The sequence below is a fragment of the Xenopus laevis genome, chromosome 4S (genome assembly GCF_017654675.1).
Source record: "Xenopus laevis strain J_2021 chromosome 4S, Xenopus_laevis_v10.1, whole genome shotgun sequence".
Taxonomy (NCBI): Eukaryota; Metazoa; Chordata; class Amphibia; order Anura; family Pipidae; genus Xenopus; species Xenopus laevis.
This window is the reverse complement of record NC_054378.1, coordinates 63,552,618-63,580,352: the sequence shown is the minus strand read 5'-3', so window position 1 is coordinate 63,580,352 and position 27,735 is coordinate 63,552,618. Positions and strand designations below refer to the sequence as shown.

The following is a 27,735-nucleotide window of genomic DNA, read 5'->3' as shown; positions in this document are numbered from 1 at the left end:
AATTATCCAACCTTCTTGTTTGTCATATTTAAAAAAAAACCTGAAAACATGTCTAAATGTGTATGAAGTTCCAGAAATTGGTGGCACTACATACAGTGTGGGTGGTGTGTAGGTTTTTTAATCTGGCACAAGGTGAAGAAAGAAGTTTGCATGGGCTGATGCCATGGGTGCAGGTTCCTCCTTCATTGGCATGCTTGGGGGAAGCAAACTCCCTATATACAAATTAATATGATAACCATGCACCTTCTTTTTAACACCTTTTGCCTGTTTGTATTTCTATTTGGAAAATTAAAGGGCAGTGGAATATGTGTAATCAATATGTGTATTCAATATGGCCTTCATGTTCAATTGAATATAACTGATTAAGGAGTAAAATATTTCTCTTTTCTCTTATTCAGTGCAGTGCCTGGAGATGACAACTAAGAGGAAAATAATTGGGAGGCTGGTCCCCTGTAGGTGTTTTCGGGGTGAAGAGGAGATAATATCAGTTTTGGATTATTCCCACTGCAGCCTTCAGCAGGTGCCAAAGGAGGTGTTCAGTTTGGAAAGAACATTAGAAGAGCTTTATCTTGATGCTAATCAAATTGAAGAGTTACCTAAGGTTAGTTTTATGTACATTTCAATATCCAAAATACAACTTATGGCAGAACAATGCCTTTAACTAAAGAACTAAACCCTAAAGTTAAAAAACCCCTACCCCCCTACCTTACATAGACCCCCTCTCCCTCCTCCCCCCAGCCTAAGTGTTACACTCGGCAAATGCCCCTAAATCTGTACTCACCTCTAGGTGCAGTTTCTGTCCAACATAATTCAAGGGCACCATTTTCAGCCACTTCGATAATCTTCGGCATGAGACCGGCGATTTGCCAATTTTAGTGCGTTTCGGCGCATGCACAGTTTTCGCGAGGCAAAAAAATTGCTCCATCTGTGCATGCGTAGATATGGCACTTACTTCCTGAAGATTACCAAAGAGAAGAAGATGGCACATAATCACTCTACCATCCACCAAGTAGGCACCTTAATGGACTAAAGCTTAACTAAAGAAGAAGGCTAGAAATGTTGTACCTTATGTTCTGGGCTTCTGTACCAGCCCAAGGCAACAACAGTCGTTTAGCAGTGAAGATCTGTGTCTCCAAAGATGCCCCAGTAGCTACCCATATTTTTTTCTGCTGATTCACTGCACATGCTCTGTGCTGCTGTCACTTACTGAGTTTAGGGACAAACTCAAAATATACAGTACACATATAATATAATTGTCACAGTATACAGCTGATTAGTAATTAATACAGATATTAACTACATGGCAGCACAGAAAGCAGTGCAAATAGAATGATAATTTAATAATCAGCCTTGTAGCATCAGCTCATATTACAGACAAACCTCATTTTCTGCTTGGTAATTTGCGACAACCCTTAAGATTAACTTCTCAACAGCTGCTCAGAGCCCACTGAGCATGTGAGTGTCGCAGACACTTTCCAAGATGGTGACCCCCTGTGACAAGTTTGAAGTCCTGGATCATTGCTTCTATTGAGAAGCTGAAACTTTAGGCTGGTGCAATAAGTTCAGTATATAAAATATGGCATTTTTATGGTTTAGTGAAACTGCTACAAATCCACCAAACTACAGTACAACAAATTCAATACTGGCTGCTACGAGTGGGAAGCTCTAGCTGCCAACCCAGCCAACATCTCCTTTGATGCATCAGTCCACTAATTATTTTCTTGATAATTGCTCTTAGAAACAACAACCAGAGAAAGTGAAAACCATAACATATAAGCAGATTTTTTGTGTACTAAAATGGTGTATAATGGTGCACATGTATTTCAGATGTCAGGGTCACTTTAAATACGGTGTTTTATTTAGTATCTACAAATATAATCATATAAACCTTAAAGTATTGTTTTAGGAATACACATTTTAAGTCCTTAGTCATGCCCCAGACTGTATTTTCTTATGGTAATAGACGGTGTTTTGTGATTACATGAGCCAGAAAATGTCTAGTTAGATCTATTTGTCATTGTTTATGTTCTCTGGCCCATAATAAACTGAACCAAGGATGCATGTAGAGAGGCAAATTCATTCTAATCAGGACAGAAGTGTAATAGAAATACACCTGCCTGGGTTTAGAGACAAACTATTATCCTTCTGCTGTGATGAATAAACAGAATGTTTGTAGCATCATCTGGAAAGTCATTAATGTGCTTCATGTCTTCTGTGTAATAGTGTTACCCAGCTATACAGATGAGAACATCTTGCTGAAAACTAAATTATGTATTACAAGGCTGGAAGGAAATAGTTTGGCTGAAATAGTTTGGCTGAAAAAAAAAAAACATTATTATACTACACACAGGGGCCAATTCATTAACTTCGAGTGAAGGAATAGAAGAAAAAATACTTTGAATTTCGAAGTGTTTTTTTGGCTACTTCGAACATCGAATGGGCTACTTCGACCTTCGACTACGACTTCAAATTGAAGGATTCGAACTACAAATCGTTCGACTATTCGACCATTCGACCATTCGATAGTCGAAGTACTGTCTCTTTAAGAAAAAACTTCGACCCCCTAGTTCGCCACCTAAAAGCTACCGAACCCAATGTTAGCCTATGGGGAAGGTCCACATAAGCTTGGCTAAGTCTCTTTGGTTGAAGGATAATCCTTCGATCGTTGGATTAAAATCCTTCAAATCGTTAGATTCGAAGGATTTAATCGTTCGATCGACCGATTATTCCTTCGATCGTACGATCAAACTATTTGCGCAAAATCCTTTGACTTCGATATTCGAAGTCGAAGGATTGTCATTTTCCAGTTGAATATCGAGGGTTAATTAACCCTCGATATTCGACCCTTGATGAATTTGCCCCATAGTATGTGTTGCTATGTCTAGGCTTGTGGGATGAAAAAAAAGATGCTAATTATAATCAGCCACATCCCTGGAGATAAAATAAAGGAAAGATGCACCATCTTAAACAGTCCTTTGTTCACTTTATTAAAATATGCTTAAATATTAGTAACATACAGTATTACTAAAAGGAAACATATGGTATTTATACCTTACCCAGGCCATTTTGTTTTTACTCTGGCAGAAGGATTCTTTAAATGGCAGTAATAACAGCACTATTAGTTGGTTCTGGTTGGATAGTACAATCATCACTCATATCATAAATGCTCATAAATGCACTTTAATTTCTTAGATGGTACGCTTACACAATCACAGCTGTAGTGTTCACAACACCCCAGAAGTAGTACTCACAGATCAGGGAACTAGTCCCCAGTGCTAGGCAAAGCTTACTATCGAGTATTACTACAGGAATTTTCTTGCCTGAGCAGGTTACTAACCTCTCCTGGCCTCCTCGTTAGAGCATCTGGCTGCTCTACTAACTACCCATATCCTGCCAGTTACAGGCAAGCTATTACAAATCTTTCCTGGCACATAATTCACCTATTGAAGCCTATCTACACTCCAGACTCTTTAGCACACCACCTCTTCTAGTGAATAGAGTCTAAAGAGAACATGTGGTTGCTACTCTTTTTAAAATCTAGGGAACCCTGACAAAATACTGAACTCCCAGGGAAACGGCTCCCTCTCTCAACAGTAAAACAGGCCCAACAATAAGCTGGCCAAAGTCCTACCAGTGGACTACCTCAAATAAAGTTAGCACAACCTTTGCCCCCCTACAATAGTATTTCTGATTTTAGGGCAGTGGTTTATTCATAATATAAACAGGCTGGGTGAGCACCTCTACTACCAAATTAATGAACATATGGTGCATATTGTAGCAAGGCAATCCCCTGTAAGTATGCCAATACGAAGATAGAAATCTTGTCTGTGTGTTATATTATTAATATCCACAGAGAATCATATTCTAAGAATAGATCATCAGATATTGTTTTTTTAAAAAATACATTGAGGGTATTCTAATGTGATAATGTTAATGATAAAAGATCACATACATTTGTTTTCAAACTCATTAGATATTTGATACTAAACTCAAATACCATTTTACCTTATGAAACCTGGAAAAGAGAGATGAGTATAATACAATTTCATGCCTTCTTCAGCCAAGCCAGAAAGTTATAATTATTTATAGGCAAAGCTGAAAGCCCAATACCATTCCAGGTAAATATTAACGTTAGAGTCTAGAAATTCTGTTTATTCTGATCATGCTGTAATTGGTTTCTGAAATTCATTTGTGCATGAAATTGCAAGTGATAACAACAGCATTTCAGTGCTGTTTATAAAAGCAGCATGAAATTATATCTTAGCATATCTCCAAGAGTTAGTTAATGGCACCTGTGCGGTACCATCAGTTTGGGGGCATGCTGGGGTATTTAAAGTCAAAGGTGCCTCACCAGATCCTAGTAACCTGTATAGGTTCACAGTAGCGATACTGAATGTATTTTGTTTCTATTCTAAAATACACATTGCATTCTGTTTTACAACTCTCAGGCATTTTGACGGCTGCCACCATCCAACAGAAAAAAAAAAGAAAATTTTGTGTGTAGAATCTGTCACTGTACTTTCTGACAGACAGGGCACTTTTCATAGATTAACATTACAAGCAGTGACAGATGGACACAGGCTTTTTTTGAATAACTGCTGTTTTTTGCTGGATGACAAGCAGTGGTCAGGATGCCTGTGTGTCATAGACTTTCATGGTTAACATTTTCAACATTTTTAGTTAATCTCGCTTTTTCTTGACAGCAATTGTTCAGTTGCCAGGCTCTTCGGAAGCTGAGTATACAAGACAATGATCTTTCAAATCTGCCAACGACTATTGCAAGTTTAGTGAATCTGAAAGAGTTGGATATCAGTAAGAATGGTAAGTGATACCTGATTCAACAAGGAATTGCAAGGAAAATGCTTTTCTAGGAACCATTTTCTATGAGTTTAGAAATTCATTAGATGACTAAGCAGCATATTTGACCTGTTTATATACTGTAGATCTTAGCTTTAAGGGGTTTGTATGCCTTCAGACACTTTTTTTCAGTTCAGTTGGTTTCAGGTTGTTCACCATAAACAAAGATTTTTTTCCAATTATTTTCTATTTTTGACCTTTTTTTCTAATATTGAAGTGTAAAGTAACATTTTCACCTTCTAAAGCAGCTTGGGGGGGGTCACTTAATCTCTGACTGTTCTAAATTGATACATTTAGTCAATACATTTCTTATCTTTGTTCTTGCTGAGCAGAATCCCTAAGTTTCATTAATGCCAGCTGTTTGATTTGATACAATAGTTGCTAATATTCCACAGATGCTGCTGAGCAATGTATCAAAGTAACCTTGATGTGCATCTTGTGCATGCTTCTGAGTAACATTGTGAAGGAATAGGCATTCTTGTGATCTCATAGGCAATTTAGGGGCAAGGGGTTAATTACATGTGTTCCAGAAACTTGTTACAACTGTAAGAGACTTAGAAACAAATAGCACATATCACATGCTACAGTTCTAATTATTTACTTATTTAATGGACCACTTCACTGCAAGCTGGGTACATTAAAAACAAAACTATGTACACTGTAAACATATATGTAATTTTATTTTTTTTTGCTAAAATTTCAGAACTCTTTAAGGATTACTGTCATGTCTTCAAAATACCTCAGTTAATAGTACTGCTTAAGAATAGTACTATACTTTTTTTTCCTTAAAGACCAAATCAAATGCATTTATTATATTTACCTTTAATATCAAAGGGGAACTATCACGAAAATAAAAATTTAATATACGCTTCAGCATACTGAATAAGAATTCTGTACCATTTCTGAAATAATCAAGTTTATCTTCACTATCCATCTCTCAGCATCTGTTTCTATTTATTCTTTCTTCATGCAAAGAAATGTTGCCTAGAAGATTCATTAGAGCTCACTCTATTAAAATTTCATCATGTCTCTCTACATGCAGGATCTGTTAGATTTTGTTTGTACTTTAATCAGTTATTTGAGTGAGCTCTAATATATCTTCTAAGCAAAAGGAGCCCCCCATAAGATATATTGGATCTAACAGTCAATGATTGTTAGACACTCAACGCCTGCATGTAGAAAGAATGAATAGAAACAGATTCTGAGAGATGGATCGTGAAGATAAACTTGATTATTTCAGAAATGGTACAGAATTTGTAATTTCTGCAAGAACACAGAATGAAGAGAAACAGATGCTGAGAGAGGGATAGTGAAGATAAACTTGATTATTTCAGAAACAATGCAGAATATTTAATTGATTGTATTTACAAAGTTTCTTATCAGTATGATGAAGCTTAAATTAAATTTTCATTTTTGCGATAGTTCCCCTTTAAGACAGACAGCTATTCTAGTTCTTTCCAAGAATTGTGTCTTGATTGACTGTGCCCTGAATTGATGTCTTGATCTGCAGTCCTTTTACTGCTGTCTTGCAAATTGTTATCAATAACTACCTTCCCATTCTTGCCAGGCAGGGGTGCTTCGCCAATGAGGCGAGTTGAGGCTGTTACCTCAGGCAGCAGTGCCCCACTAGGTACCAGGGGTGGCAAAAATGCCGCTCCTGGTACTTTAAGAGCCGAATTTCCAATTTTCAAACCGGAAATTCGGCTCTTCTAGCACAGAGAGCACAGTTAGGCTCTCTGCACCAGCGTACTGGCCCTCTCTTCAGCCCTTGTGGACCCCCCTGAACCCCCTCAGGTGTAAAACGGTAAGAACACGGGGGGCGGCAGCATCTGCTGCGGTTTCTGGTGGCGGAGGGGCCAGATGAGCCCCTGTTGCCAGGTGAGCCTTGTAGCAAGGTAGCAGCTCTCCTTGACACCTCTAATGACCGATTTAGCTGCCTGAACTGATAGAAGGTCCATGGGGGTAGGGTTTTTTTTTAGTTAACGGTTAAACTCTCCTTTAAGTGGTACAGCACATGGAAAAGGTGGGTTGACTGTTACTGCTGACCAGGAAAACCAGCAGAGGTCAAACACTTCCTCTCACCCCTTCTGTTAAAGATAATATCAAATGAAGAGTGCTATGGCTAATGCACAATTAGATGAAACTCAACATCATAAATACATTATACAGTGAGAGAAAAAGGGTGCTTATTCTCAAAATATTTTACATACATTGAGAGTTAGTGGGAACTTTAGCTCCAAATCCATTCCGTACAATTCCTGTATGCTGGAGTATCTTCCTAACAGTCAAAATTACTCCAAAACATTCTGATAAGACCTAGCAAGATAATAGGAGAATAAGTACTGTGGTAGAGAAAACAGAAATGCAAATTGAATAGCGGAGGTACTAGCTGCTTGAAAATACACAGCCCACAAGACATAACCAGTTGCAAAAAAATGTCCATATAAAGTGCAAAACTAATTTAAGGTTTACAAGATATTCACAGCCATATCTGAGTTTCTTAATTTCCATTCATGTCCCCTGGTTTTTCCATTCCTCTTCATCTTAAAAGCAAAGACACCAAGACACAGATATGCGACTGCCTTGAACAAACTACAACTCTCACTTGGGAGGCATTTAGGAAGCTGGACTCTTGGGATGAGATTGTATGAAGAAAAATGCTGAGAGGGTTACAGTATATCATGGAGTGACACAATACTTCTTTACCTTAAAGACGTTACAGAGCAAACACAGAGGCTGGCAAATTTTAAAAACTTGCTTCAGTTGTGACACTTTAGAAGTTAAATCAATGAAATACCAAATTGCTTTATGGTAATTAAGAAGAGACCCACGTTTAATTAGCCAATTGATCTAATCTAAGCTAAAGCTAAAGATCCAAAGAGAAGAGGTATATATTGTAGTATAAATCAATGTAGGACCTAAAATATCAAAGCTTTAATGATTAAAGGAGGATAGGGTGTATAGTACTATCTTCTGTTCATATTTGGATCTGTCATAAAACATGATTCATATGTCCCTTTGTTCTTCCTCATGATCTCATATTTCTTTAACTACCGACGATGCAGTGTAAATTTTAATGTGGCTATTTTTAGCATATGCTCAATTTTAGTCTGAGGCGATTATTCATGGTATGCTAGTTCATTGCAGATATTGTATGGATATGTACTTTAAAATAATATCCTAGGATGGTATGGGGAGGCGCACAAAATGAAAAACATTATGTAGCCAAGCTACATTGTTGGCTTATGTTAGCCAGGTGGTTCATGTTCATTGAGTTTAATCATGCAAAATGAGTTCATCATTCCTATGCTATTTTACCCTGCTACAGTTTAGCTTGTCATCGCTTTCTATTGACATAAACAACATTGCACCTAGTGTTCAATACTAAATTGGTGAAAAACTTCACACAATTAGAAATAGTTCAGTCCTTGTCCAACTCATTATTATTTTATACTGACACGGTCTCAAACGTGTACCTTGCCACAGTAAATATAGTAGGCAGAGAGGTGTTAAGGTTATATCTCATTGTGGTTGGGGTAAGCAAAACTGGCAGATATTATCTAAAAAATGGCAGCATAACATAATACAATACAAATATTTCCATGTTTACTTACTCAAAACTAAACTTCCACATACAAGCATACACTTGCTACCTTCATTTGAAAATATTCGTGTGAAGATATACATATTTCCTTTGTGTACGAAAGTAATCCAATCCATTTGTTTACTATCTCAAATAGTATGTGTATGATAAATAACTACCTTAGGGGCAGCTTTATTAAGGGTCGAATTGAAAATTCAAATTGGAATTTTCTATTTTTTTTTTTATGGTCAAAACTCAATTTAAATTTTGATTGGAGTTTCAAGATTTATTAAACACTGGCCCTTTCAAATTCAAATTCGACTATGGGAAATGTACAGGGACCAATTTGAACAAGTTACTAGCCTTCCTGACATTTTTTTTTCAATTTCAGTTTAGTCAAATTTGAACCGAATTTGATTCAAGTTTTCGGGCCCTAAAAGCCTGAATTTTTTAGATTTTTGCCCGAAAAGTACAAAACAGTTGGATTTTTGGGCTAGTTCTAGTGCAGACCACAGAAACTTTCAAATAGGATAGGGACTTCTCCCATTTACATATACAACTTCGTTTGGTCTGAGATGTTGGATTTTCGGATTCTGACTTTTTACATCCGCAGGGTATAATAAATCTTGAAAAATTAGAGTTTTTTGAGTTTTTGGCATTCAGACTTTAATAAATAACCCCCTCAATTTCTTTGACCTCTTCAATTAATAAAGGTATTGTAAGTATAGAACAGTTATATTTGAAAAAATACAAATCAAGGTGGTATTTCTCTGTGAAAACTGTAATACATACTTTTATTTAAGGGCTGTAATAGGCTGTTTATTATGCTTTTTTATTACAGGAATTCAAGAATTCCCAGAAAACATCAAATGCTGCAAATGCTTAACCATAGTTGAAGCCAGCGTGAATCCCATATCAAAGTAAGCCCTTTTTTTAATTAACATAGTTTAATCTTTTAACTCTATTTTAACCTGCCTAACTGCTAGGTGATCCAGAGGAAGGCAAACACCCCAATTTGAAGCCTCTTCTTTTTCCTGAGGGGGAAAAATTCCTCCCTCACTCCAAAATGGCAATCGGAAAAGTCTCTGTATCAACTTATACTATGAGCTATCTTCCATAACCCTGTATTTCCACACTTGCTAAAAAGCTAGCCAACCCCTTCTTAAAGCTATCTAATGTATCAACCAGTACAACTGATTCAGGGAGAGAATTTCCACATCTTCACAGCTCTCACTGCAAAAACCCCTTCCGAATATTTAGGCGGAACCTTCTTTCTTCTAATCGGAATGGGTGACCTTGCTTCAGCTGGAAAGGCCTACTGGTAAATAAAACATTAAAGAGATTATTATATGATCCCCTTATATATTTATACATTGTTAGAAATGCCCTAATGTCACATGAGCTAAATACAACCGGCATTGCATTTAATAAGACTTTGTATTCTAATAATAACTATCAGCACCTGAAATATTGATTTCCACAAATGGAGATAATGTGTATTTCTGCCATATATTTAGTTCATTCTTTCAGCAAAATCCATTTGGGCTTTGTGGCTTTGGAGTTTTATTAACTTAGGGGCAGATGTATTAAGGGTCGAATATCGAGGGTTAATTAACCCTCAATATTCGACTGGCGAATTAAACTCCTTCGAATATCGAAGTCGAAGGATTTTGCGCAATTTGTTCGATTGAACGATCGAAGGAATAAATCCTTCGATCGAAGGAATTAAATCCTTCGAATCGAACGATTCGCAGGATTTTAATCCATCGATCGAAGGATTATCCTTCGATCAGAAAAAACTTGGAAAGCCTATGGGGACCCTCCCCATAGGCTAACATGGACTTCGGTAGCTTTTAGGTGGCGAACTAGGGGGTCGAAGTTTTCTCTTAAAGAAACAGTACTTCGACTATCGAATGGTCGAATAGTCAAACGATTTTTAGTTCGAATCGTTCGATTCAAAGTCGTAGTCGAAGTTCGAAGTAGCCAATTCGATGGTCGAAGTAGCCAAAAAAATACTTCGAAATTCAAAGTATTTTTTATTCTATTCCTTCACTCGAACTTAGTGAATAGGCCCCTAAGTGTAAATAGCACTGAAAATAATAAGTAATCAGTGCCATTCTAGCAATAGCTCACTGTAATAAACAGCATTTATTAAACATGCTACTGCATCACCTTCACAGATAAATGTCAGAATATCCAGTGTGGGTTTGTTTATTAGTGGTTTGTTGATAATTTAATGCAGGCTGCACTAAAGTTGCTATGTAACATTAAAAAGCATCTCTTCAGTCTATTCATTAAGGCACAGCTTGCCTCATAAAGCTATCAGTGTTTATTTATAGATTGTACTTTTTATTGTTGTAGCACTGCATATTTGAAATGCTTATTAATGTAATGTAATTGTATAAAGTTTATTTATTTTTGCTGGGTATTTTTGTATAATATTAAAATTTCTATATCAGGTAATTAGAGGCTACATCCTTAATAATATCTACATAGAAACAAATGGTCTTATAATTCATGGATTTTGGGGGAAAACATATTTTGTTAACTTTCCTAGGACTAACAATCACATTCTAAGCTTAAAAGCATCCAGAGTGGGGCTTATAAAAGTAGAGGCTTTTAGAAAATGTACTTTCTATGGAAATGTATTTTCTTGGTCAAATGGTCCAAAATGTAAATAATATAAATGAAAATGATCAAAAACTAGAGGATGAAAGATATGCAGACTAAATATACCTGAAGAAACACTGTTAAATATTTCTAAGGAAACTTGCATTGTATAAACTGAAATGTACATTTTTAAGGTTATCTATCTAAGATCTAAAGTTTGGCACAACAAATGTAAAGCTGATTTCAATAAGTGCTATAGTATTTCAACACAGTTAATGTAGAAACATTCATTCATTCTCTTGTATTTTGATACCAGAAGTCATCAGAATCCATAATTTGACAAACTGAACCTGAGAAGTAAAGTTTTCACTGAACACTGTAAAAATGTGTCTTGTTTTTATTCCCAGGCTCCCCGATGGTTTTACTCAGCTTCTTAACTTGACTCAGCTGTACCTTAATGATGCCTTTCTTGAATATCTTCCTGCTAACTTTGGAAGGTAACAAATATTAATGATCTGTGTGGCATAAATAAAGAATATCGGTCAATTTCTCTTCTGGAATCCCATGAAAAAACAGTTTTTTGTTTGCCAATATATTACTGTGCTATCACAAGATTAAAAACTCTATTTGCCAAAAATGATGATTTCATGTTTAGTCCACAGGGCCTTGAGCCACTTTTTCATGGTAATTTATTGATTTGCATTTACAGTGAGGATAGGTCTATAATTATACTTGTCCTCCAATTTCCTCTGGTAGCTATAACTGCCTCAAAGTTGCAATACTAAAAAATTGTACATCCCCTGTATCACAATGTTCCAACTGAATCAGGACACACAAAACCTCCTAAAAACCTACAGTATTGTTAAAAGCACTGAATACATTATGTACAATTCCCCAGTTCACAAGATGTGTCTGTTTTGGGCTTTCTTCTTTCTTTTAAACTGCTCCTTCTTCTTTTACCATTTCCTTCCCATCTCCCCCTTTCCATTGTAATGTTTCCTCTATTCTGATTTAAATGTTGCTCCCCATTCTCTTCTTGTTTCCTCTCTTCTGTCTACGAGCCGATATTTCAATTCTTCTTCCCCCCCTTCCTCATGTCTCCCTCTGCTTTTTTCCCCACACTTTTTTTTATACATTTCTAATTTTATCTTTCTAAAGTTCTCTCTAGCTCTTTCACCTCGGAAAGCTACAGTGACACTTTTATAGAAGAAAGCAGTGTTATTTGGAGTGTTTTGTTGCTGTGATTTGTAGTGTCAGTTAATACTGTTAGTTGTTTCTACGTCACATCAGTGGGATGCACTTTGGTTTCCCTTGCGCTATTGTCAGCAAAAACCACAATACACAATAACAGTTTTCAGACAACATGCAATGCTTCCATTATTGCCAAAATTATTATTCTTAATTTCCATTACAATCTGTAGCGAATGGCTGACATTGGGAACTGAGGAGGTTTAGCAGTGCATTACTTCCAGTATGTCAATATTATATTTTACTTCCATGACAACCTGTAGAGAATGGATGATAGAGGGAAAGCTGAGGGAGCTAGTCACTCATGTATGCAACTAACTAAGTTAAAATCACCAGGAAAACAAAATCCTGTCAGTCAGTTCATGCATTGGCAATATATAACTTACACAACTGAATTTTTTTAATTTTTAATGTTGGCATAATTTCTTCTTAGGCTCAGCAAATTGCGGATATTGGAATTAAGGGAAAATCATTTGAAAACATTACCAAAGTAAGTTTCTTTTTCATTTTTAATACACCACAGTAAAGTTTTAGCTAATTCTGGTCTTGATAGAGCAGTTGCTTCATAGCAAAACTATGGGGATTATTTATTAAAGTTGAGGTCTGAGTTTAAAGAGGAAAAACACAATTGTTGCATAGAAAAAAAATTTTGAATTTTTCTAGATGTATTAAACCCCGAGGCTGTTAAAAGTCCAAATAAAAAATAACTCTATCTCAAAACTGCCGAGGTCATGTAGAGGTCAATGGCAGATGTCCCGATTACAATTGGAAGATACCATGATCTGCCCTTGGTTTCGTCCAATAATCTGTTTTTGTCAAATCAAAAAAAATCGAACAATTTGAATTTGTTTTACAATTTTATCAAGTCATTGCCTGCTCCAGATTTTTCATTTTGTAAAAATTAGCACGGGAGTTGGGACAAAGTAATTTTAAGAAAACATTTTTGGATTTTCGTAAATAACCCCCTAAAAGTTGGATGAGCTTGACTTAATCCATCACTGCAGTAAAATACCAATTAAAATACTGATTTTCTTTTTTTAAAAATTGAATACACCCTTGTAAATTCATATGTGTCTATACTGTTAATTATTTTCCTTTCTTCCAAAAATGATATGTATAATTTGTACCACCTCTCTATACCATATCTACTCATTAAAGTTACAGGTAACCCCCAAATGATGGCCTCTTTTTCATATATGTATATTAATTGTTCTCTTTCACAGTTTTTGTTCATCATAGCATGCCCTTCCTCCCCCATCCCTTATGTGCATGCCCCCTTACCATGTTTTACCATCCTTTATTTGCTTCTTTTTGTGCTTTCATTTTTTCTTCATCCTTTTTTTAAGTCCCTCTAGAAGATACCTACTGTCTCTTGACATTCATTTTTATTTTATTTTCAAGTTTTTTTAAGCAGCTGAGACTGTGGTTCAGTAGATGTTGGATGTTCCAGCACTTGTACACAAATTCCCAAGGGGAGTGCTTGTTTTCATATTATTTTGACTTTTCTTTACAATACGGTTTATGATTTTGCTTAACTTTATGGGTAAAGAATTTCTCCAGACAGAATTATCTCTAATAACCTGCAAGGCTATCCTACAGCATACATAACATCAGTAAATGAAGTGCCTGTCTCACCCATTTTTCTTTTTCTGGAGAGTTTACCCAGTATTAATAGCAGAGAGTTGGCTGGTGCCAAATTATGTTATGATCCAAGTAAGATTCGTATAGGTTTGCAGTTTGTTGATGGCAACATCTCTAGAAGACCAATCTGCGCCTTGCTTCTTGTAATAAGTAATTCAGCGAAGCATTCAGTCTTAGCTTTGCCATAGTCCTCTCCAACATAAATATGTTTAATGCTTGTTTTTTGTTTACAACAATTGATCAGAAATGATTCAACTTTAGATGATGAGGAGGCCTGACAATGCCCACCAACAGGATGTGTAATACGCCACTGAAACACTCAGATTGTGCTGTTTGGTTAAATTAACCAACATTTATTAGTTTTCTACTATTTAGTATCTCTTACACTACACTACTGGATAAGGTTGGTCTCGAGACAATAGGGCATTACAACTTGAACCCACTGAGGGGCTTGTACTCACCTCATGCCTGAAGTAGTGCTTCTGCAATTACGGTAACTAGTTATATGTATGTGGCAAAACCACAATTTTATGAGTAGAACAGGGAACTGTCACAAACGCACGCTATGTGACCTATACAATCTATGTGAACTAATTGAATCTTAATTAGTCATTGGTGAATCTGACTAATTTTGAAAAATCGCCAAAATACATTGAAGTCTATGGTGTAAATATTTTTTGACATGTGACACTGACAAATCTTTTTTGACGCGCAACATTTTTTTTGTACCATTGAAGTATAAGGGCATCATTTTTACAGCAAAACTTGGTGAAAAATTTCACTCATCACTAATCTTAATCACTAGACTGCAGTGCATGAGATTTGTTGAAATCCATGTGATACCTGTTGAGGCAGATATTAGCAAAATGGTTTGGTATATTCCTAAATGCTATGAAATTCTATTCATAGAATTCTGGTCATCACCAGAAAAACTATTTTGTAATACACCCAAAAACATTTTTGCTGGGATTTTACAAAACATCTCTTGAAATGCCAAAAACAAATGTCAATACCTAGAGGCCCATTTATCAAAGTTCGAATTTTAGTTGTTTAGAGGTTTTTTGATGCCACAAAATGCAGTTTCTCTAAAACTACAAATGTCATGAAAGTTATTAGAAGATCCAAACTGAAAAAAGTCGCAGAAAAGTTGTGAAAAACCACAACTTTTTCAACTTGCCCCAACAAAACAGTATCAAAAGCACTCGAAAATCTAAAAAAACATGAATCAAAGAAAGCTTTGCCATTGAACATATACATGATTTCAAAATGTTTTAGATGCAGTATTTTCGTATTCTGAATAGTGGCATATTTGTTGCATAATGAATCCAGACAAAGTTGAGCTTTTTTCCCCAATTACTTTTTCAGGTTTTTGGTGACAAAAAGCCAGCCAAGAAAAAGTTGCAGTTTAATAAATAGGTCCCATAATGTCAATAAAAACGTCAATCTTTAGGGGCTGATTTGTTAAACCGAGACTTTCTCGAGTTGAGCTTTTTGACGCCATAAATTCAAAAAAGTAGCAGGAAATAAAAGCGACTTTATTATGTGACAAAACTGATATGAAAATACTCCAGCTTAAACCTGTCGACATCATGTAGAAGTTAATGGGAGATGTTCCTTTTACAGCTGGAAGTTTCATGGTTTTAGTGGTTTTGATGCTGACTTTTTTGCAACAATATGAAACAGTCCTTTTTTAAAAATTTTCTGTGACTTTTCCTTTTCATGCGTTTTCAGTTAGAATCTTTTAATAAATTTCATGACATTCCTGGTTTTAGAGAAAGTGAGTTTAGTTGTGGTTTCAAAAACCTCTAACACCATTAAAATGAGACTGTTAATAAATAGGCCTCATAATGTCTTATGTTTCAGCAAATACACCTTCCTGTTGCCATTAACCATAATGAGTTCTAAAAGCGGGTGCTTCTTGGGCTGAAAGGATTTATGGAAATTATACAGGGTGAAACAGTTAAGGACAGGGTTAAATAGAAAGGGAGTTACATGTTTTGCTCTGCTTTCACTTTGCTTACAGAAATATGAATGATTGTTAACAAACAATTTATACCTTCAGAAAAGTTTATTTTTGCCTTCTACTGCTGGCAAAAATGCTAACATTTTAACATTTTTACTAAATGTTTTAGTAATGCTGTTACTTCATCCCTCTCTGTTCAATAGTTTGCACTACCAGATGTGTCTGATGAGGGAAATAGCAATGAATTTACAATTAAATTAATACCGTAAGTAATTTTGCAGTTGTTATTTCCATTTACAAAATATATAAATATTAATGAACTCTGTAAATGGACCATCATTTTCCCATTACATTTATACTGTAATTGGTTTATTTTACTTATTGCTTAATTAGATTAAAAGTGCTTCTTTGGCTGTAGGTGCTAGGAATCTTTTATTGGACTCATTTATAAACTGCAGCTGGGAAGATTAGAGAGTTTTATGGGTATTATGGCTCTGGGTTTCACTTTGCTGTTTTAGAACCATATTCTATTAGAGAAAAAATTTAGACCTTTAACTTTCTATATATTTGCTAAACTATTAGCAGTTTTTTGTGTTTTGTGTACTGTTCTCATTGCTCTATGCATATAATGAAACTTTCTGCCTGTCACAGTTGAGCATTGCCACAGGCAGTGCATCAGTTTAAGAGTTACCCCTGGCAGTATTTTAAAGAAGAACTAAACCCTATAAATAAATAAGGCTTAAAATGCAGATTCTCAATATCAGCAATGATCCTGGACTTCAAACTTGTCACAGGGGGGTCACCATATTGGAAAGTGTCAGTGACACTTACATGTTCAGTAGGCTCTGAGCAGCTGTTGAGAAGCTAAACTTAGGGGTTGTTGCAAATTATCAAGCAGAAAATGAGGTTGGCCTGTAATATAAAATGAGGCTACAGGGCTGAATATTAAATTCTGATGCTAATTGCACTGGATTCTGTGCCACCATGTAGTAATTATCTGTATTAATGACTAATCCTTAAAGTGTGACATTTATATTCTATGTGTACTGTATATTTTGAGTCAGTCCCTAAGCTCAGTAAGTGACAGCAGCACAGAGCATGTGCAGTAAATAAGCAGAAAAGAAGATGGGGAGCTACTGGGGCATCTTTAGAGTCACAAATCTCTACTGGAAAAGGGCTGTGGTTTTCTTGGGTTGATACAGAAGCACAGAAAATAATGTGCAACATTGCTGCCCTACTTCTTTAGTTAAGCTTTAGTTCTCCTTTAAAGCAAGAGGAAACCAAGCTACAGACATTAGTTATAGGTTGTACACTTTTTAACAGCCCACCCTAATTACAGATGTAAGAAACTTTGATTTAGCTTAAACACAACAGTTCTCAGTCTTAATTTCAGTGGAAAAGGATGCAATAATTACCTGTGTAAATAGAGGGTCATGGTCGTTAATTTATTTGGATTTTTAAGATAGTCCGTTTGTATTTCAGGACTCCAGTGCTTCCATTAGTTTAAAGGGGATGTAGTGCATAAATGAAAATGTAATATACGTCTCATCTCCCTGAAATCAGTCACTTTCTAAACACAATCGATTAAAAATTCTGTAGTGTCAGAAATTATGAAGTTACTCTTCAGTATCTCAAACACCACAACTTTTCATTCATAATGATCTCTTCGTGCTGAGGATTGGGTCAAAATTTGATTGACGGGTAGGTATAATACGTCTATTAGGGGGATCTGTTTCTTAGCAGATATTTTTAGAACTAGCTCAAATAACTTACTCCAGCACAAACAAAAGCTAACAAAATAACTAACTCTCGCACATACCCTGCATGCAGAGGAATAGAATTTCCATCACAGACAGTTATTTTGAAAGTTTAAGCCCTAATACATCTTATAGGCAAAGGGTGCAACCCCCCCCCCAATGATGTATTGTCACATGTCAATCAAAAAATGATGTCACCTTCTGTATGAAGAGAAAATGAAGAGAGATAGGTTGCACAGAGGGAAAGGTTTAAGATTAACTTGATTATTTCATAAACGGTACAGAACTTTTAATTGACGATATTTGGAAAGGTTTTTATTTCAGCGAGCAGAAGCTTACATTAAATTACAATTTTTGTCAAAGGTCCCCTTTTATTATCTTAATTCCTTTTAATAGCATAATACAAGTTCTCTATCTTCCTCTTTCTCTGTGGCAAAATGCACATGGGCACTTACCTGTCCAAGATCTTATTCCAAAACCAAAAAGTATTTTTAAGAAGCTGGTCCTCCCTTTACGGCTAAAGCAGCATTTTCCTCCTCAATCTCTTGGAAGACTTTTAATTAGATGTAGGAACATTGTTGTTGGGATTTGCTTATAAAAGAAGTTGGACACTGAAATTGGCAGAGCAGGCTTGGCTTGCATCAGTGTTTTAATTCATCCTACATGTGTAGAGGTCAAATCTCTGCGAAGGAAAGTGAAGTATTTTCACTCCCATCTCTGCAAAGCATTTCTTAATGGACATATTTTATGCAATATAACTGTTACTATATATTTATGTATATTTGGACATTGCCAGCTTGTGACTACTCTTGATCTCCTTTCACTACTTACTTGAACAGGAATGTTAACCCACCATTTTTAGCAGGACAGATATCCAAAATTCCTGTCCCACTAAGAAGTAAAAATAAATTGATATACTAGAAATCAACCAATCTGCATATACAGTATGTTTATAGATGGATGTGTGGGATGAGTCATGTGCAGAACAAAATTTGTTTTAAAGGGAATTTCAACTTCAGGAAACTTACTCACTTAGTAAATATTTGAGCACAGCTGATTTCTTGATTTTTGCTATTAATGAAAATGTCAGCAATGTGTTTCTATAAAACCTCTTGCCATTGTTTTTTCTACAGTTCCATGTAAACTTAAATGTGTAGTTATCAGTTCAGAGTAAATCTGATGCAGGTGGTACTCACTCTCCAGGTCAATGTTAATTTAAAATGGTTATTTGTGGGATATACCTAAGAGTGCCAACTATATAATGATAATTTATCAGTAATGTATTATACCTATTATGAGCCTTTCTCTATGGGAAACATTTTGGTAGCTGCTGATCAAGTGAAAGTAATACATGAAATTGCTTAACCAGCTAATGCCTGGTTAATGCCCCAGAAGACATCTTCTCATTACATTACAACAGTAGTCAAATTTCCGTTTAACATTTTATTCTTTTATGCCCACAATTTTTCTCCTCCAATCTTTGGAATGTATGTATTATATATAACAGCTCAGCATATTCATGTGCAGAATCCCATATTTTAACACCTGTTGGAAAAAATGCAATTCAGAGCAGCAAATTACATTTTTCTCATTTTAAGAAATGACTTCATTTGTGCAACTGAATAGATAGCTAAATTAATATCTTGTTTCAGGTAAGAACAAACCAATTCTCATACCAAAAGTTAAATTGGATCACTTGAGTTATCAGATCACTGATATGTTCCAATACAAGTTGTGTTCATAGCAGGATGCTATATTCAGTAGTATAAATAAAAACGTTTATAAGCTGCTACCACTGTTGCTGCTACCATTAAACCTATTATATTACATTGGTTGATTGTTCCTGCTGTGAAATGTTCCTGTTCATTGCAGAATTTAAACTCTTTATCATTGCTAAGCTACAGGCATCTGACACAGTGCTCCACTCTTTCGGGTTAGTTCACACAAAGAGATTTGGGGAGATTTTGTCGCCTGGCGACTAATTGCCTCGTCTTCTGAGCGACAATCTCCCGAACTGCCTCAGCGTGTTTTCCAATAGGCTATAATGAAAAGTCGCCTGCGCTAAAGCACACGCATCAATGCGTTTTCCATAGTCGCTCGCTGTAAGTTTAATTATCATGGTCCATCACATGAATTACTATCTTCCTGCTAATGCCAATGCTGAATGCAATGTGTGAACAGGGTATTCAGTGGCACAATATTTACTGTTAATTGTGAAAGTATGTTGGGGCTGTAGTTGCTACAAATAGTGTTCCTTTAGAAACTTTTATGTAGATCTTGGTTTCTCTGCATGCGTCTGTATATTTGCCTGTGCATCGCACAGTGGCCACCCTAATTTAATCCTGGTTCAAATGCCAAGTTAATTCACTTAGTGAATAAAGATGAGTTAAAAAAAGGATAGCATATGTAGCTGGTTATTATATTTTCAGTGTAAAGTCTTAGGTCACTTGCCATTTTCATTACACGTTTTGGAACTTGAGGAACAATAAAAACTACTATGTGAATTTTAGTTTCCAGGAAGCAATTTGCACAAAAAGGTCATCTGGTGAACTGAATTTTGTTTTCTGTTCTGCTGATAGAGTGTGAGTGAAATGTGCTAGTCATTTATTAAATGGAGATAGTAGAGGAAGTGAAGATGGCATGAAACAGCACATACATTTTTATGTAATGAGTTTTAGGAGCTTAAGCCACGTGTACCAATATTTTTCTTGGCACAAAATTAATAACTGTAGTATAAAGCTAGTTTAATAACAAAAATCTGTCTTAAAATAACATTTTGTTATTTTTTATTATTTTAATTATTGATAGCGAAGTTATTTATTTATTTTCTTTTTTCCCTCAAGGGCAGTCTTTTGCCTGCAAGTGCTATAAATATTTTGATATTGTATAGTTAAACTAATTAAATGTTTGTTATATATTGCCAGTTATGATTACCCCAACTCCCTCTAGATTTGTATAAGGATATTTTATAGACTAAATTTTCCTGCATTGAAATGATATAAGTTATGTTATTCTTCATGTGATTTTTTTTCTTTACAAGGCAATGTGAATAACACAATGGAACATATGATCTTGAAGGGATGTGCCCACAATATACACTTGAAAGTGCAGTATGTCCACAATTAGAGAATTTTTGGCCTAATTACTATATACCCTCCTAAAGGCAGTGCCCCTTAGCAAGATACATGTTACAGTTTGTGTGAGCTTCTTAGAGGAATTGAAGCTAGGGATAGCTACCTGTAGTTTTAAAGGCCCTGCACTGTCAACTGATTAACACAAAAATTGATTACAGTAACACAATACAACTCCTCAGAGTCACCTGAACACCAAAGACTAAGGTTTTCCACTAGGGAAAGTAATAATGGCAGAGTTGATAACAGATTTGTGGCTTGGAAATTCTTGACCCGCACATCACTAGTGTGTAGTGTGTGTGTGTAGTGTGTAAATCAATACATATTGGAGTACAGTCATTTAATATCCAGTCGGTTATTGTCCTGAGGTGTAACTGAGTCAAGTGTATCTGACCATGAGCCCCAGACTTTTTCCAATTTGTCTGGGCAGCTTCTGCTCAAGCACCTCCGCTTATAAAGAGGGAGTTTTTAGTTTATTAGGGATTTTCAATGCTTAAGGGGGGGGGGGGCGTGGTGGGCAACGTCCAGGAGAGGATGATTGTTTTCCAAGCAAGTCTCAGGAGTTTGTGCTGGTATAGGTAATATGTTTTCCACTGTCCCCAAACCTAAACATACTTATACATGCATTTAAAACATATCAACCTTATCAATGTGAGGTAAGTTCTGTGTATTCTATGGTATTGTATAGCAGTGTGCAAAGAGATTGCCCCTGTGTGTTAAGAATGGAATAAATTGGCAAAAATGTAATGTACAAAGGCTGGTGTGACTGGATGTCTAACACAATAGCCAGAACACAACTTGCTGCTTTGCAGCTTTCTTGGTTTCCACTGATTGGTTACCAGGCATTAACCAATCAGTGACTTCAGGGGGCCAGATCGGAGCTGCATGCTGACGATCAATTGCAAACTCACTGAATAGTTATGTTCCATGTGGCCCCCCTTATAGTCGCTGATTAACTCAGAGTTACAGAGCTGCAAAGCAGGAAGTTAGATATCCGCTCACTACAGACTTTATATATTACATTTTTGGCTAACTAACTATATTAGAAACATGTTTTATTTTGCACAGCCTATCTACATACCCAGTTTTTGTTTTTACACTGAACTGTTTAGAAAACTAACTGTTAAACCCTAGAATTAAAACCATAATAGGGAAAATATGATCTTAACAAAATCCCACCTTAAAAGAGCAACAAGGCATATATACTTTTCATTCCTTTCACTAGGTTAGAGTGATACTCTAACACATAATTGATTGGAATTTATTTTTTGACAAAAAAAAACCCCTAAGCTGCCCTCATTTTTTTGTTTAAATCTTTTACTCCAGCTTATGGCATGATGGAATCACCCCCAGCCCACCGTTATGGATTGAAGCTGCTGTCTCTGAAATGCTCTGTCATGCTAGTACCAGTAATAAGAATGTATGATTATCAATTGAAATAACTATTTTAACAAAGGTATACTAATTATTCTAAAAACAGGTATTTAGTCAAATAGTTAGAGGAATGGAGACTGAATGCCCAGGTGAAGCCAAAGATTTAATTATTTCCTGAGTAAGATGGGATATTTTGTCTGAGGAACACAATTAGACCATTAGAAAGTCAGTAAACTGCATAACTGTGGATGAATCAAGGCTTCCACTATTGCGAGTAGTCATGCTGCCAGGTGGGAATTCACTAACTTAACTGTCAATTGTGGTTGCATACATAGTTACTACTGGCAGAAATGGAACAGCCTTAGTCAATATGCTGCAGGGGTATGTATGTAGCTACAACCAGGGTGAGATTCACACCATCTGTGATAGTTAGATTCTATACCAAGACACAACTTCCGAATCAAGTGGGAACTCATGAGGAGGTGTTACTTGTAATGTCAAGACTGCTTGAAGACTCATGTAACATTTTAACTCTTTTAGTACATGCTGCGTTTTGATTCCCACATTTTTCTGACATTCTGAGTATTAGGGCTGAATATTCTTTTTTGTCTATTTTTCACAGAGATGTATTACTCCAGGAATCTCCTATCCTTGAGCCTAAACTCTTGAATTTTTATACTAGCTCAAATTGACTTTCTGATTTCCCCAAAGAATGGGGTGTCATGGAGTATTTATTAGACAACCCATGAAATAAGTTTTTCTCTTTAATTGCATCTGGTCAATTGCTGGCTTATTATAGATACAGTAGTGACTTTTCATCATAGCCATTTGTTTTTTATTTTAACATGAGGCCATTTTAGATTTATTTAATTGCTAGAGGATTGACCTATGATCCAATAAAGTATTAAAGTTATTAACTGTATCAATCTCTAGAGAAATATGTTTGCAGTTGTTTATATTTTTCTACAATCTGATGTCTCTAAAATGATAAACAATGCAATACCAACCAAATTAATACATGACAAATTGACATAGCTATAGTAGATTTATATATATTGTTTTTGTAGACAATACAAAAAGGTATAAGCTTATTCATACCTTAAACATTAAGATGACTGGTTATGTGGCAGTAGATCAAACCATTTCAACATTCAACCCTACTTTTTACTTTAAATATTAAATGCTAGAGAACACAAAATTTTAAACGTCAGCCTTTAAGTACAGATGCATATACACCCTGTAGTTTGTGATAACTAGGATTTAAGATGAAAGTGGTATTTCTTTTGGGAATCTCTGCATCAACAGAGTCATTTTATGGTCTTAATGGGATTTAGATTTTCAAAAATAGCCTAATTTTATTCTGCACGTGAAGTGTAATGGTTTACAGCATATTCTCTACAGCTGTTTTCTTTTCTTTTCATCTTTAATACATCCACTTGTATATTTTCATTTAAAACGACTTTGCATTCAACACCCACACATAAAGGGACTCTGACGCCTCTTGGAATTAGTAGCATTTCATTCTTTGGATAACTGAAAAAAGTCAGTGTTAAAAAGCGTTACCCTAAAGTCTGCCTTCCTTTCAATCTTTAGAGTGTCAGAATGTGGGACTTAATTTTTCTCTGTCTGTGGGCTCTTTAGAATAATTACCATAAACCACAAAAAAAATTATATTGTAAAAAGCACAAAGAATTTGAATACAGGAATTTGTCATTTAAAAGCTGGCAAGGTCATGTAGCAGTCATTGGGGGTGTCCTGATCAAACTGTGAACCTTTATTTATGTCAAGGTTTTAGAGGTTCTCTGGTTTTTGTTGTTGTATTTGTATTTGTTCCACCATGTTTTATTAATGTGTGCTTTTTATATTCAGATATTTTAATAAATAAGTAGATACTAGTGTAGTGCTTTTTTAAAATGTGAGTTGAGGTTAAAAAAATATATTTTAGAAGGCACTACTTTACTTCTGAGTTCTTCATGCTTTTTGCACTTAATAAATTAAAACATTTGACTTTTTGAAAACATAAATAAAACCATACCTTTTTGTTTAGGATAGCAGCTGCAGTATTAGCTTGGTGTGACATCACTTCCTGCCTGAGTCTCTCCCTGCTCACTTGTAACTCTGGGTTCAGATTTCAGCAGAGAAGGGGGGGGAAGAGGAGCAAATGGCACATGCTCATGCCCGTGGCAAAGAGTTATAAGCTGAAGGCAGGAAGTCTGATACAGAAGCCCATGTGTACACAATAGAAGGTGTTTATTTTGAAAAAGGTTTACTGGTATATTTAGGTGGACCTTTCTGATAAAGCTTACTTAGTTTTAACCTTTTCCTCCTTTAAGCACTCCCCTTTGTTTCCCCCCTCACTTTGCCAATGTATTTCACCTTAAAATATTTTGATCTAAGGAAGCAGTCCACCTTTCACAAGTTAGTAACTCACAAGCTTATAATAGCAAATGGTGCTGAGGGAAAAAGAGTATTTATTATTTCGAACCATTAAATAAATCCCCATATAAGCTTCAGCATACTGAAATAAGAAACTTTCTAAATACAATCAATTAAATATTCTGCATTGTTTCTAAAATAATCAAGTTTATGTTCACTATCCTTCTCTCAGCTTCTGTTTCTCATTATTCTGTCTTCTTGCAGCAGTTGGGTATTAGATATTCATTGACAGTTAGATCCAATATATCTTATAGGGGGGCTTCCTTTACTAGCAGATAAATTAGAGCTCACTCAAATAACTGATTTCAGTACAAACAAAATCTAATAAAATAACTTCCTTTTGCACAAATTCTGCATGTAGAGAGACAGGATTTCTGGTGATTTTAATAGAGTGAGATCTAATACATCATTTAGATAAAAGGAGACCCCTATAAAATATATTGGATCTAACTGTCCATGATTATCTGACACCAAACTCCTGCATAAAGAGCGAATGAATAGTGATGGGCGAATTTGCGCCGTTTAGATTCGGCAAAAAATTCGCGCGAAATTCGCGAAACGGCCAAAATTTTTTTGACGCCGGCGAATTTTTTCCACGAATTTTCGCGGGCATTTCGCGAATTTATTCACTGGCGGCGAATCGCGCAAATTCGCGCCTGACGAATAAATTCGCCCATCACTACGAATGAAGAGAACAGATGCTGAGAGAGGAACAGTGAAGATGAACTTGATTATTTCAGAAACGGTACAGAATTTTTAATTACCTGTATTTAGAAAGTTTATTTCGCTATGATGAATCTTATAGTAAATTTAGAAAAACAATACAATTTGTGAAATTTTTTTAAATCTGAATGTTAATAAATCGGCCCCCTAGTGTAAATGCATTTGGATGTTATAATCAAAGCAGGTTGAATGGGCGCATTAACAAGTTGTAAAGGAACATGTTTGGGCTCAAGTACTGAATAGCATACTGCAAACTAAATTTTACAACATACAGTCCTGCTTTGCATTTCTACACAACATAACTGTAACTGAGGTGCAGCATTCTGCAAACAATTGCAGAAATTGTGAGTGAATTTCACTTTGGCTTGCAATAATAATAATAATAATAATAGAGAACCAAAGCTTAACAAAAGAAGTAGGGCAACCACAGCCCTTTAGCAGTAAAGACCTGTGCCTCCAAATATGCCCCAGTAGCCCCATCTTCTTTTCTGCTGATTCACTGCATATGCTCTCTGCTGCTGTCACTTACTGAGCTTATGGACCGACCAACAATATCAGGGTCGGACTGGGGGTCCACCGGGGGTGCTGTCACAGGGCCCCCCTCCGGTCCCCTGCTGAGCTGCCCCACCGCCAGATCACACATGAACGCACATGCATGTGCATGCTCTGTATTTGCCACGACCTGCCCGAAAAAGGGAGGTCACGGCTGGAAGATTTGTGCAGGGAGCAGGTCTGGGATGGCGGCCCAGTCCAACCCTGCACAATATACAGTACACATAGAATATAAATGTTACAATATAAGGCTAATTAGCAATTAATACAGATAATTACTACATGGCAGCACAGAAACCAGTGCAAATAGCATTTGAATGTAATAAACAGCCCTGTAGCATCAGCTTATATTACAGGCCAACCTCATTTTCTGCTTCATAATTTGTAACGACCCCTAAGCTTAACTTCTCAACAGCTAATCAAGCCCACTGAGCATGTGAGTGTTGCAGACACTTTCCAAGATGGTAACCCCTGTGACAAGTTTGAAGTCTGGATCATTGCTGCTATTGAGAAGCTGAAAGTTTAGGCTGGTTCAGTATGTAAAATATGGCGTTTTTAGCCATATTAAGTTTTAGAGTTTAGTTATCCTTTAAAGGATAAGTAAACCTTAAAAATAAATGTTTGTAAAACTTATGAGAGTGATATTTTAAGCACTTTTGCAATGTATATAAATTTTTTCATTCCAACATATTAAAGGAACATTAACACCAAAAAATTGTGTTTTAAAGAAATGACAGTATAATATACTGTTGCGCTGTACTGCTAAAACGGGTGTTGGTAAAAATTGTGTGTTTGCTTCAGAAACACAACTGTAGTTTATTTAAACAAGTTGCTGCGTAGCCATGGGGGCATCAATTCAAGCACAGAATACACAGTAGATAACAGATAAGTTCTAAAGAATCCCAATGTATACTACAGAACTTATCTATTGAGTACCCTGTGCTTTTTCTACTTTTTCAGCTTTGAATAGCTGCCCCCATGGCTACACAGCAGCTTGTTCATATAAACAAAAGTTGTGTTTCTGATGCAAACACACCCGTTTTACCAGTGCAGCACAACAGTACATTACATTTTCATTGGTTTAAGAGACTTTAATTTGTTGGTGTTACTGTTCCTTTAAAGAATAAATGAATTGATTTTGTTACAACAGTGCCACCTGCTGGTCAGTTTCCTACCATGCTGACAACAGCCTAGTCTAGGAAGTTGTCAGGAGAAAGAAAGAGGCTGCTCTGATGTTCTTCTGCTTAGAAAGATTCTAGAAAGGTTTCTAATTTTTTTCTTAAGCAGAAGTGCAGCCTCTTTCTTTCTCCTGACAACTTCCTTGACTACTTGATGGTCAGAATGGTCAGAAACCGACCAGCAGATGGCGCTGTTGAAACAAAATGAATACATATTAACAGTGCATGAATTCCTTAATATCTTTCAATTAAAAAAAAAATAATGAATGTAAATTACAAAAATACTTAGAATTTCACCTCATCCATTTTACATCCACTTATTTTAAAGGTTTACTTATCCTTAAAAAGAAAAAAAAATTAGATGTGAGCCAAAGCAAAAAAAAACCAAGCATGATTTCAACAACTTACATGTAGTTTCTGAACACTGACTGTCAAATCTACATAAATCTACCCCTAAGTATAATAACTTGAATTATAGCCCATTTAAAAGAATATTAATGCTTAAATATTTGTTGTATTCAAATTTATAAAGCCACCCACAACCTTTGTAGAAATGTATCTGTTTTTTACAGACAAAGACTTAAAAGATACTGTATTTTTCACCTTCATTACAAAGGAGAAAAGGTTTATTCTATAGCACTGAATGCATTATTAAAATACCACATGTAGATTGCCATATTGC

The 27,735-nt window shown here is 35.8% G+C and overlaps 1 protein-coding gene across 6 annotated transcripts in view; it reads left to right on the top strand.

The window, feature by feature from the left end:
* The window catches only part of LOC108715516 (leucine-rich repeat-containing protein 7), a 197,217-nt gene that overhangs the window by 94,561 nt on the left and 74,921 nt on the right, over positions 1 to 27,735 (top strand). For all 6 annotated transcript variants that reach the window (XM_041561336.1, XM_041561335.1, XM_041561334.1 and 3 more), the window contains 5 exons: positions 399 to 601; positions 4,704 to 4,821; positions 9,282 to 9,360; positions 11,458 to 11,547; positions 12,732 to 12,788. In XM_041561336.1, coding sequence (XP_041417270.1) covers positions 399 to 601; positions 4,704 to 4,821; positions 9,282 to 9,360; positions 11,458 to 11,547; positions 12,732 to 12,788 — 547 coding nt within the window. The remainder of the gene's footprint in view (positions 1 to 398; positions 602 to 4,703; positions 4,822 to 9,281; positions 9,361 to 11,457; positions 11,548 to 12,731; positions 12,789 to 27,735) is intronic.